The sequence below is a fragment of the Desmodus rotundus genome, chromosome 6, assembly GCF_022682495.2.
Source record: "Desmodus rotundus isolate HL8 chromosome 6, HLdesRot8A.1, whole genome shotgun sequence".
Classification (NCBI taxonomy): domain Eukaryota; kingdom Metazoa; phylum Chordata; class Mammalia; order Chiroptera; family Phyllostomidae; genus Desmodus; species Desmodus rotundus.
Window position 1 is genome coordinate 146,766,014 of NC_071392.1, and position 16,573 is coordinate 146,782,586.

At 39.4% G+C, this 16,573-nt stretch overlaps 1 protein-coding gene across 4 annotated transcripts in view; it reads right to left on the reverse strand.

Moving 5' to 3' along the window:
* PWWP2A (PWWP domain containing 2A) overlaps positions 1–16,573 on the reverse strand; it is a 34,009-nt gene that overhangs the window by 2,799 nt on the left and 14,637 nt on the right. For 2 of the 4 annotated variants that reach the window (XR_008427061.1, XM_053926145.1), the window contains exon 2: positions 10,433–12,130. Coding sequence is in view for 3 of the 4 variants with exons in the window: in XM_053926145.1 (XP_053782120.1) it covers positions 10,447–12,130 (1,684 nt within the window). In the remaining variant the exon portion in view is untranslated. Of the gene's footprint in view, positions 1–1,565; positions 1,686–10,432; positions 12,131–16,573 lie in introns of all 4 variants that reach the window. The other 2 variants (XM_053926146.1, XM_053926147.1) reach the window with 2 other exon arrangements.

The window sequence follows — 16,573 nt, forward strand, 5'->3', positions numbered from 1 at the left end:
GACCGCCCTTTATTACCAAGAAGTAGTAAGAACCCCATTGAAACCCTCTACAATCCCTGGGAACCAAAGTACCAATAAGCATTAGAATACCGAAAAGAGGTGATCCAATAAAGAGAACCGTGAGGTGTTTTTTGGTCAGATGTATTTTTAAACCAAAGATAGGGCATTTTCAGTGGAGTACCAGACGAACAAATACAGAATGCAAAACGGAAAAAAGAAAAGCCGTCCCCATCCTTCCCAATATTCACAATAGGCATCTTTCCTTTACCCGAACTTTTTCTAGGTTTACTTCCAACTGCTCACATGCTTCATTCACTTACTGGATCAAGGCCTAAATACATTTCATATGGTGTTCTATCACATTCCTTCTCAAGCAAGGAAAAATTAATTCTAGCCATAATACAGCACATCGGAGTGGAAGGGGAATGTAGTCCTTGCTTCTGAAGGGCCAGAATGATTAACACTTTTAAAATTTGACATTAGCTAAGAAAGTTTTTATTTTCTAAAGCTATTATACTAAAATTCAGACTCAGAACTTTGGTAATATCTCACTTTGTAAACTGAAGGAGAAAAATAGTAACTAGCCAGTCCCATGTATGTTTCCATTTCCTTCTATTTATGACTGTCGATATCTGGCTTCAGTCTGAGTGAGGCCTACTCAAGTTGGCAGTAAAGTCAAGGATTTAAACAGATCACACTACTCATATGAGAGGTGCAGAAAACTGAAAAGACACTATTCCCTCAAGAGATCACTGTAAGGGGAGCTGCCAGGCCTATACAGTTAAGAATCCAAAATATCCCAGCCTCAACCTCTGATCCAAAATGTGCATTCTGACCCAGGTTGCAGATTACAGCTCACACACAATGACCCAGCCCCGTTACAGCTCTCCACTGCAGCTGCAAACACCAGAGGGTTAAATAGCCTTGATTCGGGAAGCAAAGAAAGATCACAAATTCAAAAGCAGCACAACAGAATCCCTAACCCTTTCCTCCTGTAAAAGAGCCCAAAATAAGCCTTTGAGGCATTTACTCAAGGAGGTTTTCATAAATGCACTTAACTAGATTACAACCACATTTCCACACTCTTTTGCCACCCTCTGAGTTCTGTAAATGACAATGGTTTTGAGGTTAATTCACTAAGAATACATGCTTATATATATTCTTACATATACATTAAGAAGAAATGACGATTAAGAAGTTAAAGTAATGAATATAAAAGTGACAAAGAGGCTGAGGTAGTGAAAAGATAAAGAAATCCACTATTTGGCCATCCAGGGAGGCTGAGTTGCTATTTGACATAATTCTACATTCTTATACCCAACTTCTTCCACCGTAGGCCTCTCGGAGGAGGCTGGCTCTGCCTTTTTAGTACAGCAGTAACAGCAAATGAAAAGTTACTTTCACTCATTAAAACAATCACCTAGTGGCGAACACGCGGCTACCAATGAACTCTAAGGAAAAAGAACTAATGGATTCTTTCACAGCTAGCCTAATCTACTTGGGGAATGGCCAAGTGATGACATGGTGCCCTCTTCACTCTGTGGCAGGGCTTATCACAGACAGACCTGCCCGTTTCACTGTTAACTTCAATGCTCCCAGTCTGAATCCACAGTGGTCTGTCAGACACTGTAAGGGAGCAGCAGGACTCGTCACTGTCTGATGTAATAGCTGCCATTTGTTGAGACCTATGGTAGAAAAAACCAAGTTAACAAAAGTAGAGAAGTCATTTGAGTTCTTTTTAATCCACTTTACCAAAAAAATTTAAAAATAAGACCAAAATTCAGTTGAATTTTCATAATGAATTTATTCTACATAACTTGCGGTCTTCACAAAATGTGAAGCTTTGGCTCTGAACTAAGGGAAACAGACTTGAGGTGTATGCACCAGCCTTGGCCAGGAGAGGGCACTCTCCGGCCCAAGTCAGTTCCGCAGCAGAACGCCTTCAGCCACAGCCGAGATGCTGCCCTCACATTTAATGTTCCTTGACAGAAAGAATCTTTACTAACCTAACACTAGCCTCCTTCTGGAATAGCCCTGATCTTAGTACGCAACAAGGGCTGAAGTCCCCATCCCTATCGCATTACAACATTAATGAGACCCTGATTTGCAGAATAACCAAAATGTGCCTGAATCCCTTTCTCCTCTGAAGCCAATGCCCATCTCTGTGCAGAGCATTCAGGCCCTGAGTTACTGCATGAGTTAACACCTGCTTGAAATAAGCTTGAGAAGATAAGCTTTCTCACTTAGGCTTTCAGAACTAAGCATAATTCGAATGAAAGATTGCTATTTTAAGATTTTTTAACATACTGTATTTGCTAGTCTGCTTAACTCCCTACTTTAAGTATAAATTTAAAAAGTCATCTATCACATCACTATAGTAACTCTGGGGTTGCTGAGTTAGATAGTTTGGTCCTTATAATTTTTAAAATGCTAAGTTAGAAGCAGTAGTATATGATCAACTCTTTTAAAAAGGCTTTTCTGACATTGAACAGGAGAAATTGTACACACCTGATCAATAAACATAATTTCAAATTTTAACCAAGAGCAATTTTCTTATGTGAGGCTGAACAATGAGGTCATTGACCCTTTTATTCCCGGGAAAACTTAAATACACCACTATAATAGAACAGCAATCACACCAAGAAGAAAAGGAATCTGAATGCACACGAGAGTTTACCTCTTGAACCTCTTCCTCCGTAAGTAAACCTGTTAGGTCTCAACAATCATTCTCAGGAATCTCCTTTGCAATTCTAGGCAAGAGAGTCAAGAAGCTGTCACGAAGAATGACCAACGTTCCCTGTGCATTTCTCCCCAGACCCCAGAGCTTGGTTCATGAGCCTTTTCTGCCAATGTGGAAGATGAAGTTGGGGTCTCAAGATTTTTCTTTACAAACTGACCACACCTACAAGATCCATTAGAAAAAGCCAGGGAGCCCCTATGGTGATACAGTAAATGAAGGGACACCTTCATTGCAGTGATTTCATTGGAATTACTCCTTTTGCCCAGTAAGACAAAGCTGACATGGAACAGTGGTAACTATTCCTGGGAGGCTGCAGAGATAAGAAAGGACAACTCAGAACAGGGGAGTAAGCAATCTCCCGTTTAGAGCACATGAAAGAAGGAAGCAGAGGAGGTCACACTCTTAGAGCACAGCCCCGGATGGAAAACTAAAGAATTAAGATTATATACATGTACCTATTAGCTTGCTGAACACTCAACATAAATACTCTTAATACAATACAGTACGATGTAACGTGAGCAAGCAGGAAAGAGCACAAACGGTAGCTCGTTTTACAGCAGACATTCTGGTTTCTAGTCTTGGTACTATTTTCCTAACCAGTTATTTTTCCAGGGTTTAGACAAACTGAGCCTAATTCTTCCCAGCATACCAGGAGACACACCTAGATGTGCCACTCCAAGCCAGGTTCCCTGCTAAAAGCTAAACTGTGGAGGAAAATCACAGGTTTGTCGTCAACAGCATCTGAGAAATGAATAAAAATGACTACCCTCTGGAAAATGGGGCCACGACGCACACAGATCAAGGCCTTGGAATGTGAAGTATTTCCCTCCTAGAAAAGGGAAATAATCTCCTACTCAATCATACCAATAGCAACAAAAAATACAATGTCCAAAGTAATGTCCACTTTCCACCATTCAGCAAAATATCATTAAAATAGTACAACACCAGGGTCCCAGGGGAACAGATCATCCACGCCACAGAGGGCTGATAGCTTTGGAAAGCTCCCGTAAGAGGACCTCTACCCCACTGCACCCAGCAGCTCAGCCACTCCTCCCGTGTCTGAAAGGATGTGGGCTGTGCGGAGATTAGTACATCAGTGTTGGAACCATCACCCTTCCTCACAAGTAGACTATCATTTCTATGTCAGGCCCTATGCTTGGCCTATGGGAGGGTAGAAATCGGCGAGTAATAGACTCCTAGAATTTATGTGATACATGAATGGGGCAAACGCTGAAATGTTAATGCACTTCTCCCTTCACCGTGATTCCTGTGACCTCCAACCCAGCTACTCTTCACAAATGCCTGCTGGAAATAATTCATACCTACTTACAGGTATTTATGGATGATCATCCTATGATTATCATAATTTCCATATAATGTTGCTGTAACATTTTTTCACTTATACTGAGTACGTTGCAGGAGGATGTTATGAGAAGCTACCTGAATGAAATTTCAATGCCATGCACAGCAAGTGGTGGCTGTGGTAGTGACAGCAAATATTTATGTGTCTTGTACTGAACACTATTGCTTTAAATATTTAAATGAGTAAATTGCCTGATGAGGAAGTAACAATACTATTATCTTCCCTATTTCACAGACAATGACATTGAGTAATCTAAAGTCACACAGCTTTTAAGGGGCAGACCCCTTTGAATCTAGGACATCTGGCCCAAGAGCCTGTACTTGCAACCACGCGTCTGAAACGTGGAGAGTGGCCTGGCCTAACAAAAGCCCGCTGTCCAGCACTACTGGTCACGAACGCTAACGAATGCTCCAGCTCACCTGAGTCACTGGCAAGTGATACACTCAAACCCACTCATTTCTAGCTCTTACACACAATAGGAACGGCCCTCACATTTCTACGAAACATTCCCCCCGAGCAAGCAACAAAGTCTTTTATATTTTATGGGGGCAAGGGGCCGGTGGGCAGGTGTCAGTATTATTCCTTCCAGGCTTTTTCAATAGCTTTCAGGTGAATCTTTGTGTTGAAAACAACTGTGAGACACAGGATTACAAAATTATCTTAAATATTTTTTAAAGGACCTTGCTAAAACTTGATATACAATATAATTACAAATTTCCTAGTTTGTGTGAAATAGAAAAAAGTCTATTTTCTATTTTCTAAATAGAAAAAAGTCTGATAAAAGCCTAGCACTTCAGCTATGAAGTATCTGGTTTTACTTCTAAATACTGACTCTAGGGTAGAAAAAAATTTTAAGTTTTAAATCATTTCTGATTGAGACTCAGATTTCTAAGGCAACAAGATCAACTGTCACATTTTATTATACATGGAGAAAATTTTAAAAATTTCAACTCATGTTTAAACCAAGTTTAAAGACCAAGTATTTTTAAACTGGCCTGTTTTCAACACCAGAGTTTTAAGAAACTATTTCACAAGTGTCCAACAGAAGACAACATACACTGCAAACATCTCATTTATTCCACTGGAAAATGAGAACCTGACTCACAAAATCAGTGCTTTGATAAATCCTGATAATTGAGTCTACAGTTTCTTCTTTTCCTTTATACCTCCCCACAACCAATCTTTAATTTGTGCCAGAAAATGGGAATCTGTAAGAAAAACCTCAAGTTTGGTGGTTGTTTTTTTCAGATGAATTAGATGCATTAAAATCTGATTCAGCCCTGGCTGGTATAGCTCAGTGGATTGAGTATGGGCTGCGAACCAAAGGCTCGCCTGTTCGATTCTCAGTGAGGGCACATGCCTGGGTTGCAGGCCAGGTCCCCAATGGAGGCCACATGAGAGGCAACCACACACTGATGTTTCTCTCCCTCCCTTCCCCTCTCTCTAAAAATAGTAAAAAGTCTTTTAAAAAATGTTTTTATTCAATTCATAGTATTTAAAGACATTGTATAAAAATTCACTCTTTCCTACCAAAGTGTGACACAGAAGATGACCTTAGAATTGCATTTTAAGTTGTGTGTCAAGGCACATTTGTTTCCATTAGTTGTACAGACATAAAAAATGCAAGTATAAATACACGAATTTGAAAACATGGGGAAAATGTGATGCTATGTAAATAAGTTTTGGCATCGAATTTAATTAATTTTATAACAAATAATTTAAATGGCTTCCATATTCATAAATTTATCCAAAACAGTTTTTTTCATCACTGAGAGGGAATGGTTTTGACCTAAAACCTTGCTCTGAAGAGTATTTAATGGGTAAATGCAGCCACGCTAACCCACCTAGACTCTCACCAAGAGGCGGCCCCAGTGCTAAAAGCGGGAGCAGCAAGAACACTGTGCAGGGCTGCAGGTCGGGTCAGGAGGGGTCCTGGAGGCCAGGCGGCCAGTAGCATGTCACCATCCGTGCTGACCGAGGAAAACACTCCAGTGACTTCATTTCCAAACACCTTCTAGAACAGCACCCCAAACTGAAAAGATTTCTATCAAAAACCAAATTACAGGCCCTGGTCTAGTAGCTCAGTTGGTTAGAACACTGTCCTGGTTTGCCAAGGTTGCCGGTTCAATCCCCAGTCAGGACATACGAGAACAACCAATGAATGCAGAAACAAGTGAAACAAGTCCGTGTTTCCCTCTCCCCCCCTTCCTCTCTAAAAACAAAAATAAAAAACTTTTAAATTACAGATGGTGGCGATGGTTACACAGTGTGAGTGTACTTAATGCCACAGAACTGTACACTTTAAGTAATGGTTAACATAGTAAATTTGAAGTTAGATATGTTTAACGACATAAAGTACAAAAAAGTTATAGTGCTCTATTGATATGACAAGGAAAGAATTTCCATCTAAAATCACAAGGAAAGTAAAGGAAAAAAATTCTTGAGTCCATAAATGTTAAGTCTCTTACCTGAGTAAAATTTTTCAAAAAAGAGTTGAACTATTTCTCTTCTTAGTGTCAACTGTCTGTGATAAACACTGTGACACCTTGGAAAACTAAAAATACATAGGCCATGTATATCATTACAACTTTAAACTTCCCGTTCTTTTATTCAAAGTAGCATATCAGAATATTAATTGCTAAAGCTTTTACTTCTTAATTCTATCCCCTTTGTTGAAGGAATATAGTAAGTGTACACAAACTATATAGAGTATGAAGGCCCTATGAGCCGAGTCAGACCAGGCAAAACTATTGCAGCTTAGCCGCTTCTTTCCTCCTGGCAATAGGCGCGGCACCAGCCTCCTGTTCCATTTCCGAATTCCCTGTGTCAGGCACTTCAACAGCAACCATAATATAACCCCCAAGCAAACCCTAACCTTGCCCCAACTTAGAAGATCATTGTCCCTGCCAATTCCCTATTAGAGGGCATCACCTGACCCAAATCAAAACACACAGAAGCAAATGACACGCAGACATCTGCCAGTCTCTTCTCTGCTATGACTACTTAACAAATGTGAACCACCGCAGCACAAATCATGGAAAAGTCCACAATCTAAGATGAAAGCTAATCTTTTATTCAAATTATATTTCCTAAATCCCAATTCAGCTATATAAAGGATATCTACAAAGGAAATGTAAAGATGTATCTTTGCTTCTGCAAAACCCATGTTAAGTACAACCTGCTCAAAGGGGTAGCAACAAAGTATTCTACAAATCAAACTCACTCATGTATAGTTGACTTTACAATTCCTTATTTTTTGCCTGCGGTCCTATATTCCTGTCTATTGTAGTTAGCACTAATATAAAATTACTATGTATAGATTTTTCTCATCAAAACTAAATCAGGCCCTGGTTGGGTGGCTCAGCTGTTTGGAGCATCTTCCTGTATACCAGGAGGATGCAGGTTCAATACCAATCTGGGCTAGTGTGGGAGGTAGCCAGATATTTTTCTCATGCCCTTCCTCTCTCTAAAATCAACACATCCTCCATTGAGGGGAAAAAAAAAAAAAACCCACCTTAGGACACACGACCAGGCAATGCAAATGGACTTCCCACTACATATTTTAGGTCTCTGGTTCCACATCTGAGTTGAATGGATCCTTCAAAATGATGTCAGCTTTCTAGTCTATAAATTCTAGGAAACTAAAAGGGAAGAATACTCTCACAGGTTTAATTTCTGAGAATTTCTGAATTAAGTTCATCCTTGGCTTTGACAGCTCTTCACTTGACTTCTCCCCTTGCTAATCCTTGATTTTAGCCACTTTTCTTAACCACTGGAGATCTGGCCCCAGCCTAGTTTTCGCTTTGCAGGGGGAAAAATTACCCATTTGGTTATTTCCATACAAGTAAATGCCTCCTTTTATCATCTTAAAGAGAAATATAAAGAAAAAGGGGTTACAATCACCCAATTCTACTCTAGATCTGCACATTTATCTAGCTGCTTAGGAAGTTTCCATTTCAACAAGACATTAATATAGAGCTATTAGTGTTCAGAAGTTCTCTAAAACTTCTATTGAAATTTCAAATGAAATATGCCAGACTGCTGCTGGTTTATAACGGAGGGATCATTCTGCGGAACTGGAGATCACGCACACTGGGATTATGCCTCAGGTCTTTTCCTCAAAGGTATGGTCTACATGAAGTTGAGTGTCATTTTTGTACTCAACAACCATGACCTTTTCCTCTTTTTCCCTATGGCTTCTGAAACCAATCAAATTTGGTTTATGTCACAAAAGCACACTTGCCAAAGTACTTGACCATATTAGCGGTATCACTGTCAAAACCAAGAAGTTAACATAAAACTCACCTGGATGACAGGAAGCCTTGGAATTACATATTTTAGGTGACTTTTTGCTCTGCCTTGTTTAAATCTGAACCCTAGAATCAAGCTTTCAAAAATATCTGAACAAGTTCATTAATCTGAAACACTCAGTAAATCTTTTTAAGATACTTCCTTAAAACTCCTCTATCATGATGTGAACTTCTTTCAACCTGTTATCAAAGTTTTTTTGAATAGTTTACTTGTTTCTGTTTGCAGGAAAGAATATGTTCTATTCAAGTGAAATATCTTGGTTTTTTTTTTAATTGTGTGTTTATTATAATCAAAAAGCATTGACTCAGTTCCCCAGAAGAAATTCTGCTTTCTTTTGCAGAAATCAGTATATAAATCATAGAAGTCCATAACCTTCAGGAAGCTGACGGAAGGCTATTGGTTTTAAATCTCCATTAACCTTTTTATCATTAATTCCATAGTATCCAATATATTTCAAATTGGATTACTTAGAAAACCACAAAAAATTGCTCTTTAAAACTTAAAGTTACCAAAAGTGTTAAATTGACATATCAGATTTACAAGTTAGACACATAAAGTATGAAAGGAACTTAATCTTTGGATAAGCTTGCCTTTCATAGGCAAGCTGATCTGTTTTTCACTAATACAAAGCTAAAAATGGAAACTCAAATCAAATCGTAGAAACACATGGACCATGTGGAAAAATGATGAGCTAAGGTACCGGCCCCAAAAACAATGATACTTGAGGCAGAGGACCAAGGAGAAGAGACTGATTGTAATTACCCCAATATTAAAAAATGAAACATGTAATGAAATATTAAGGCTAACAATGAAAAAATTAAAACCCATACATTTATGAGAAACTGGCAGAAGGGTCTCAAATCTATCAACATATCAGACCTCTGTACTATAAAACCTCATTTTAAGCGTATCATCTATGCTCAGATACTGTATTCTGTGATAGAGCAAGTAAGAAAATAAGTTTGGTTTTTCACCTCCTCTACAGTTACAAAGAATAGTTTTCTACCATCTTGAAATTTTTCAAAGCTTTTTGAGAAACACACACAAATAATTTGGATTTAGTCGATTTTATTTACAGCTTGTGTTTTTACATCAGAGCATTACACAATTACATTTTCTCATTTTCTGACCTGCAAACAGATACCTTAAACGGAAATTTTTTAAATTATCAAATTAGGTACATCCAAAATGCAACAATTACACATATGACAATTAATTCACAAAGTGTAATTCATCAGGACGTATCCTAAGAATTTAGGAACAGCCAGTCAGGAGAAATCTGACCAAATGTAGCAATAAACTATTTACATATCCAAAGAAACACAAACAAACCTATCTGAACTCCCAAACCAGAAGTTTGAAAGTTTTTGTGAACTCCCCACTGAACGAAGGAGAGTGATGCTTCAACCCTGGCCAGCCTTGGCGGTCTGCATCCCAACACCGGGCCATTTCCCCAGTGTGAGGCTGAAGAGCAAGCATCTCAGTCTGTCAAAAACGTTAGGATCGACCTCTTACACCACCATGCCCATAGAAAAGCTAAGTGTTCATTAATTAAAAAACAAGTAGTCATTAAATATCCACACTGTTCCCTCCCAGCTCACCAGCCCTTCCTGCAATCCCAAATATGCAACCTGTGTCACACAGTGACAGGCTGTGTTATATTTAAATACAGTGTGTATGTACACATACACACATACACACAGTACTAAGTACAAATGGCAATTAACAGTCCCTGCAAAAATTCATGTTCAGTTGAGGCTATGGCTCCTATGCCTTGGGATGGTTTTAGACTTCAAAACTGAAAAATACTGCTAAAATCTCACTTCCTTAAGATACGATTTGATTGCTTGTTCAGTTTAGCTTCTCAATCTAAAAATGGCTATAAGATTAAGTTTTTATTTTTAAAAAAGCAGCCAACGGAGTGCAATTTCTCTCTCCAGCTTGGCCACACTATTTCGAAGAAGTTACTCCTAACTAGACTAGAAAACCTGTGGCGCCTTTCAATGGTTCTTGCCTACCTTACTGTCCACGTTCACGTTTCAAATTGTGTCAACAGAGACCGTACTTCGGGGGTCAGCTGCTTGGCAGCCTTAGCTGCCTCTGTGATAGCCTTGCGATACAGGCCCTTTCTCTTCTTATTAAAGCGTGTCTGGAAGTTTTCTAAAAAGGGGGACAGTTGCGAAAGAGCAAGGAAAGATGTTGTTGGAGACCCAAACCATGAAATACGGGCCTCCTGTCGAACTAAGAGGCCGTTATCTTTCCGGCTCACAGTTATAGTAAGAATACGGGCTGGCCACCAAGGGAAGCCATATATCTTGGCCCAAACAATGTCCCCTACACATATGGTCCTGCCATCTGGTGTGACGCATTTAGAGACGTTTTTGGAAAAGACTTTCATTTTCAAGGAATTACTGAGCTTTTTCTCTTCCTTTGAAGAGGAGGATGTGGAGGAGGTGGAAGGTGCATGCATACTGCCTGGAGGAAAATCAAAGCTTTCAGAAGAACTACACTCAGAGTTGGAGGATTTCAGATCATCCGTGCTATCAATGCTACACACTGAAGCACTGGAAGAGTCAGGTTTCTTTTGATTTAGGGTCATGTAAACAGAGATACTGCTTTTGCTGCCCTTTTTGCCCAGTGTCTGTGGTTCATCCTGCTCACCAGGCACAAGCACTTCCTCTGTGTCCTGAACCTCACTGCTGGCCTCTTCAGGGCCTTTTGAGGGACTCTGATTTTCTGAAGGGGCCTCACCTGCTGAGCGGGTAGAGGTGCAACGAGACTGGGGCTTGGGTGCCAGCTTGCCACTCCGCATTTTCTCAAGTCCTGTCTTCAGAGAAGAGTCATTTTCCTCGTTCCTGTACCTTTGTGGTTTTAAACGAACCCGGGGTGGGAGGGAACCTGAGCTAGGATTCTGATATCGACGTGTGAAATGGACTTTTGAATGTGCATTTTTGGACGTAGAGGTTTCACTTTGCTTCTTTTGTGCCTTTTCTTTGGCAATTTTCAACACTTCCCGAGCTTTTGCATGATCCATGTTCTTACTCTGGAGCACTTTTTTAGTACTTAACTGAGCTTTTGATGTATTTGCCTGAGCAGAAACTTTGACTACTCTGCCTCTGCTGTGAGCAATATTTGAAACCTTAACCACAGCATTTCTTTTCTGGCTTTCATTTTGGTTTTTCCCATCGACTTTATGGTCAGTTTTCAGTTTTTTGTTCACAGTAGTTACACTTTCATTTCTCCGTTTTTTATCTTCATATTTAGAAGAGTCACTTGCACTACTACCTTTTCTAATTTCCTTTTTTTCCGCAACAACACTGTTTTTACACTTGTCACACAGGACTTGCCTTGGTCGTAGTTTAATAGCGTTCATTATTGAAGTAGGTTCTTCCCTGTACATTTTTCGTTTGGGTCGTTTAATTTTCCGAGGAGGTGGCTGAGGTATTGATTGGTTATATGTGTCCCTGATAAACAAAGGGGGAGGATAAGGTGCTCCTTCATGGAAGAGAGGCGGTGGTTTAGAAGTCCACAAGCTTTCAGCCAAGCTCGGCTCGGGCAGCGGGACAGGAGAGGGGTCATCGGGAACAGCACCGTTCACTTCACACTTGACTTCCGTCCCTTCTGGGAATGTACTACTTTGCAGCTGCACGGCTTCAGGCTTAGCCTTATACTCCCTTTTGGGAAATACTGTCACAGGGATCCCATGGGGCCCAAACCTTTGAAAGAAATGGAAGAAAAAAGAAGTGATTAAGTTAATGGCTATAATATAATTTCTTAAACAATACATAATATTAATTTGCATGACCTTTACTGAAAACTATTTCATATTAAACAATAAATACAAAAACCTATTAACTACCTCCCTTCCAAAACCCCAAAGCCCTCCGTATTTTATTGGCCCCACATTTTAGGTTAAAATAGAAATACTCAAGCGGCTGCTCTACGCAATGCCAGAATAGCTGGACTAACTTAGAATAGACCTTTCTGGTATTGAATCAGACAGGATACCAGATACCGCCATATTGAACATGACATTACGTTCACTGAACTATACACAACATGTCCAATAAATCAATTATAAATTTGCAACATACGCATCTCCCTGATTACAATGGTTTTCAAAAAAGCTTCACAAAATAAATTCAGCTTTAGTTACCCCCAAAATACTGAATCAGTAAAACCCCATCTCTACTTTATTAATCATTAAAGTTTCAAAGAGTTGCCCCTTTATTCTGCGTCCCAACTCTTATGCCGTTCATCCACACCAACCCCCATAAAAATACTAGAAACTCAGATACTCAAAGTACCTCAAAAAACCAGTCAGAGCTGTGGGTTCCTGGCTTTTTAAAATCACATCACACATTAAGAAATACAGATTGCAGCCCTGCCTGGTATGGCTCACTGGGTTGGCCATCATCCAGGAAGCCAAAGGGTCGCCAGTTTGATTCCTGGTCAGGGCACACGCCTGGGTTACAGGCCAGGTCCCCAGTTGGGGCCAGGTAGAGGCAGCCAATTAATATTTCTCTTGCACATCAATGTTCCCCTCCTTTTTTTCTTCCTCCTTTCCCCTCTCAAAACAAAGGAAGGGAAGGGAACAGGAGGGCAAAGGGAAGTTTATTCTTGTATTATAATTTATTAATTATTGTATTTTCCATACGAACATAGTTAATTAATAAATTATAATACAGGAATAAACTGTGTTTCAAGTACTCAAAACCTACTTCTGCCCCAACCTGTACGTTCACATCGCAATCCAATAAAAACGTTTATGTATATGCACATGCTTGCATCCATCCACACATAAATACACCCTTTGTTTTAATGCTGGTCAGATGCATTCACCTCCTTACAGGTCCAGATTCAGTTTGCAAAGCAACGGCATGCAACACAAATCTTTATACCATTCTCAGTTTCTAATAAAACAGGGTCAACAACCTTGTTTCTTATGTACAATTAGAAGTAACTGTGGCTTAATCTGCCTGGGCTAAACATCAAGCACCCTTACACTAAACCCACTATACTCAGATTCCTACACATAAAAATAAGTCACACCACCAAATAATTTCATCATATGCACGTTAACATATTAATTTTAAACACTATGAGTCAAACAGCATTAAACACAATACAGTTATTGGGTTGGCCAAAAAGTTCCTTATTTTTTTCTATACATCAGCTCTAGTAGTGCTTAGCTGTCAGCTGTCTTTAACTTCATTCAAAACAATTTCGTTAGATTGTATTATGACAGCTGTATCAGCTTGCATTTTAAAAAGACCATCAAAATAGGTAAATTTTTGTGCACCCATTTTAATATTGAAGAATATGCAACATTTTCAGCATATTATGCTTTACTATTTCAAGAAAGGTAAAAACGCAACTGAAACATAAAAAAAAAAAAATTTGTGCAATGTATGGAGAAGGTGCTGTGACTGGTTTGCAAAGTTGCTTGGTACTAGTGACATTTTGGCCAAATAATTCTTTGCTGTGGGGCTGTCTTATGTGTTGGAAGATGTTTAGCAGCACCCCTGGCCTCTGCCCACTAGAAGCCAATAGCAGGAGATAGCTGACATACCCAAAATATCCAAATCCATAAAGTTATTGGCAAAAATGAAAAATCTCTTTTATTTTACAGAAAAAACTAAATGGGACTTTTGGCCAACCCAATATAATGCCAACCCTGAAAGGCAGAGGTGCTCAGAACTCAAGGATTAACTTCAGGTAGTCAGGCAGAACCCTGACATTAGATGCAAATGTTTTGTATGTGTGTTTTCCCAAAAGGTGCAGAATGTCTCTATCGAAAAGAAATCTGGACATGAGGTAACTAATGGCAAGGCTGTGGACACACCTAAAGCCGGGCCAGGATATAGGAAGAGCCAACACTACCAGGGTATCTGCATCTAATACATAGTTTTTTTCCTAAAGCATTATTAGCTTGACTACCACAAACCAACAACTTACAGCAAGTACTCAGAAACCACAAAGGAAGAGGAAAGCCTTTTTTTTTTTTGAACCTAAGGTGGGGCATTTTGGGGTCTGGGCTAGCCCACAAAGGAAGGACACCCTCCTCACTGTTAGACTTTGCAAAAAGTGGCTTTTTATTCCAGCATAGCAGCTGGTAGCTAAATGTTTGCTTCCTGGAGACTTCATTGAAAGGCACTTCAAGCATTTAGCCTCTTATATGTAAGTGCTCAACCACCTTTCAAGATGACAGGACAAAGGAGATGTGATTTTTGCATTTTAACAAGGAGCAACGTAAAATAACACAACTTATCTGAGGTAAGGTCACTATTAGGGATAACAATGGAAGTTTCCAACTCATAAGAAGCCATCACTTTGTCCCCATTATATTTTCACATATTTCCATAGCTGAACAAGCAACAAATTTTCTTCCCTTTTTTAGGAATACCTAACCATAATCATTTTAACGTGACATAGTTTCACAGCCATCTCTTATCAACCCTGTATCCTTCAGGTGTTACTAACTCTGTCTAAACTCAGTTTTCTCATGTGTAAAATGGGTTAACATTCTTTCTTACCTTAAGGATTAAGGCCAATAAATGTTAGCCATTTTTCTTGTCTAATATTTACTTCATTTTAAGTAATTTGAACTTATTTTCAACTAACAATTAACTAGAGCTTGAATCCTTCCTATATCTTAAATTTATAATCTCAATGTGAGGATAACCCAGCCAATCGTTAAAGTGTTATGTCAAATAAGCTGTCGCATCGGATGTGTTTACCCTCATGGGATTAATAAGAACATTAATTTCTCATCTGGGTTTTTTCCCCTTGCCTCTCCCCCTCCTAAGCAGATAAAATACAAGCATTAAATGTTTTAATAACACAGGGAGGTGCTTAATTGTGTGAGGATAAATGGAAACAGCACCAAAAGAAAAAGGAAAAAATAAGTACAAACTGGTAAAATTCTGGGTTGTGGATGATTGGCAAAAGCAGAAAAATAGTTTTAAGTAGTAAGAGTCCCGGAAAGGACCAGAAAGACAAAGCACTTCAAGAGGACAAGGGAATCAATGTTCTACTCCATCCCAGTAATCACGCTGTCACCCTTACGTGGGCAATACCACGTTGATGCTTCAACCGAGGGTGGAGAGGCTGGTTGTGAAATCAATTCCAAGGGTTTTGCAACTATGATTAAAGTAAATTTTGAAAAGCTGTGTAAATATATGTAACAAGAATGAATCTGCTTCGTGTGTGTGTGTGTGTGTGTGTGTTTATGGATTCACATATAAAATGTATTTGTAACTATGTTCAAAAGTTTGAAAGCTACTAACCTTTGCAACTGTAACTTTAATAAGAATATAAAGTAGCAACAAAACTATGTTGTCTTAAAATCTTCAAATCTAATTTCTCAAGAACAGTCTTTGGAAATGTGCCACACAATACTCCGGTGTTTGAAAATAGAGATTCCCAAGCCTGCCTCCAAGACCAAATGCCAACACTCTCCTAAGGTGGAACCCCAGACCTTAACTTTTAGCAAGCACTTCTGCTTTAGCTTCTTCTAAGGCGAAGACACGTATGGCCCATGTGAATGCTCAAAGGGTAACCTCAGCAGAGGAAGGTTTTAATGGCAGTAGCAAGGTAGAAGGCTGATTAGAATCCCTTGCCTGAGCTTTTTCTGTAAGAACTTTTAAATATTCCAGGAGTTGAGTAATAAGATGCAAAATACCTCTCCTTTTTTCCACCCCTTCTTTGTACAGCATGAAAATATTAGCATTTTAAAGACTCATTCTACCCCTTACCATTTTCAGTCTTCTTTAACCACTACCCAAAAATTTTTAAGGAAAATTATTCAGGTACTATGGCTTAAATAAAAACAGCATGTGGGGGCCCTGACTGGTGTGGCTCAGTGGATTGAGCACTGGCCTTCAAACCAAAGGGTTGCCAGCTCTATTCCCAGTCAGGGCATATGCCAGGGTTGTGGGCCGGGTCCCCAGTGGGGGGTACGCAAGAGGCAACCACACATTGATGCTTCTCTCCCTCTCTTTCTCCCTCCCTCCCCCTCTCTCTAAAAATAAACAATTTTTTTTAAAAGACATCTCTGTATGATCTTTGCAACTTCCTGTGAACCTATAAAATGTTTTAAATATAGCTACCTTCTCAAACATTTAGAAGTAACCAGTGCCAAAATTTTGAGGGAGAAT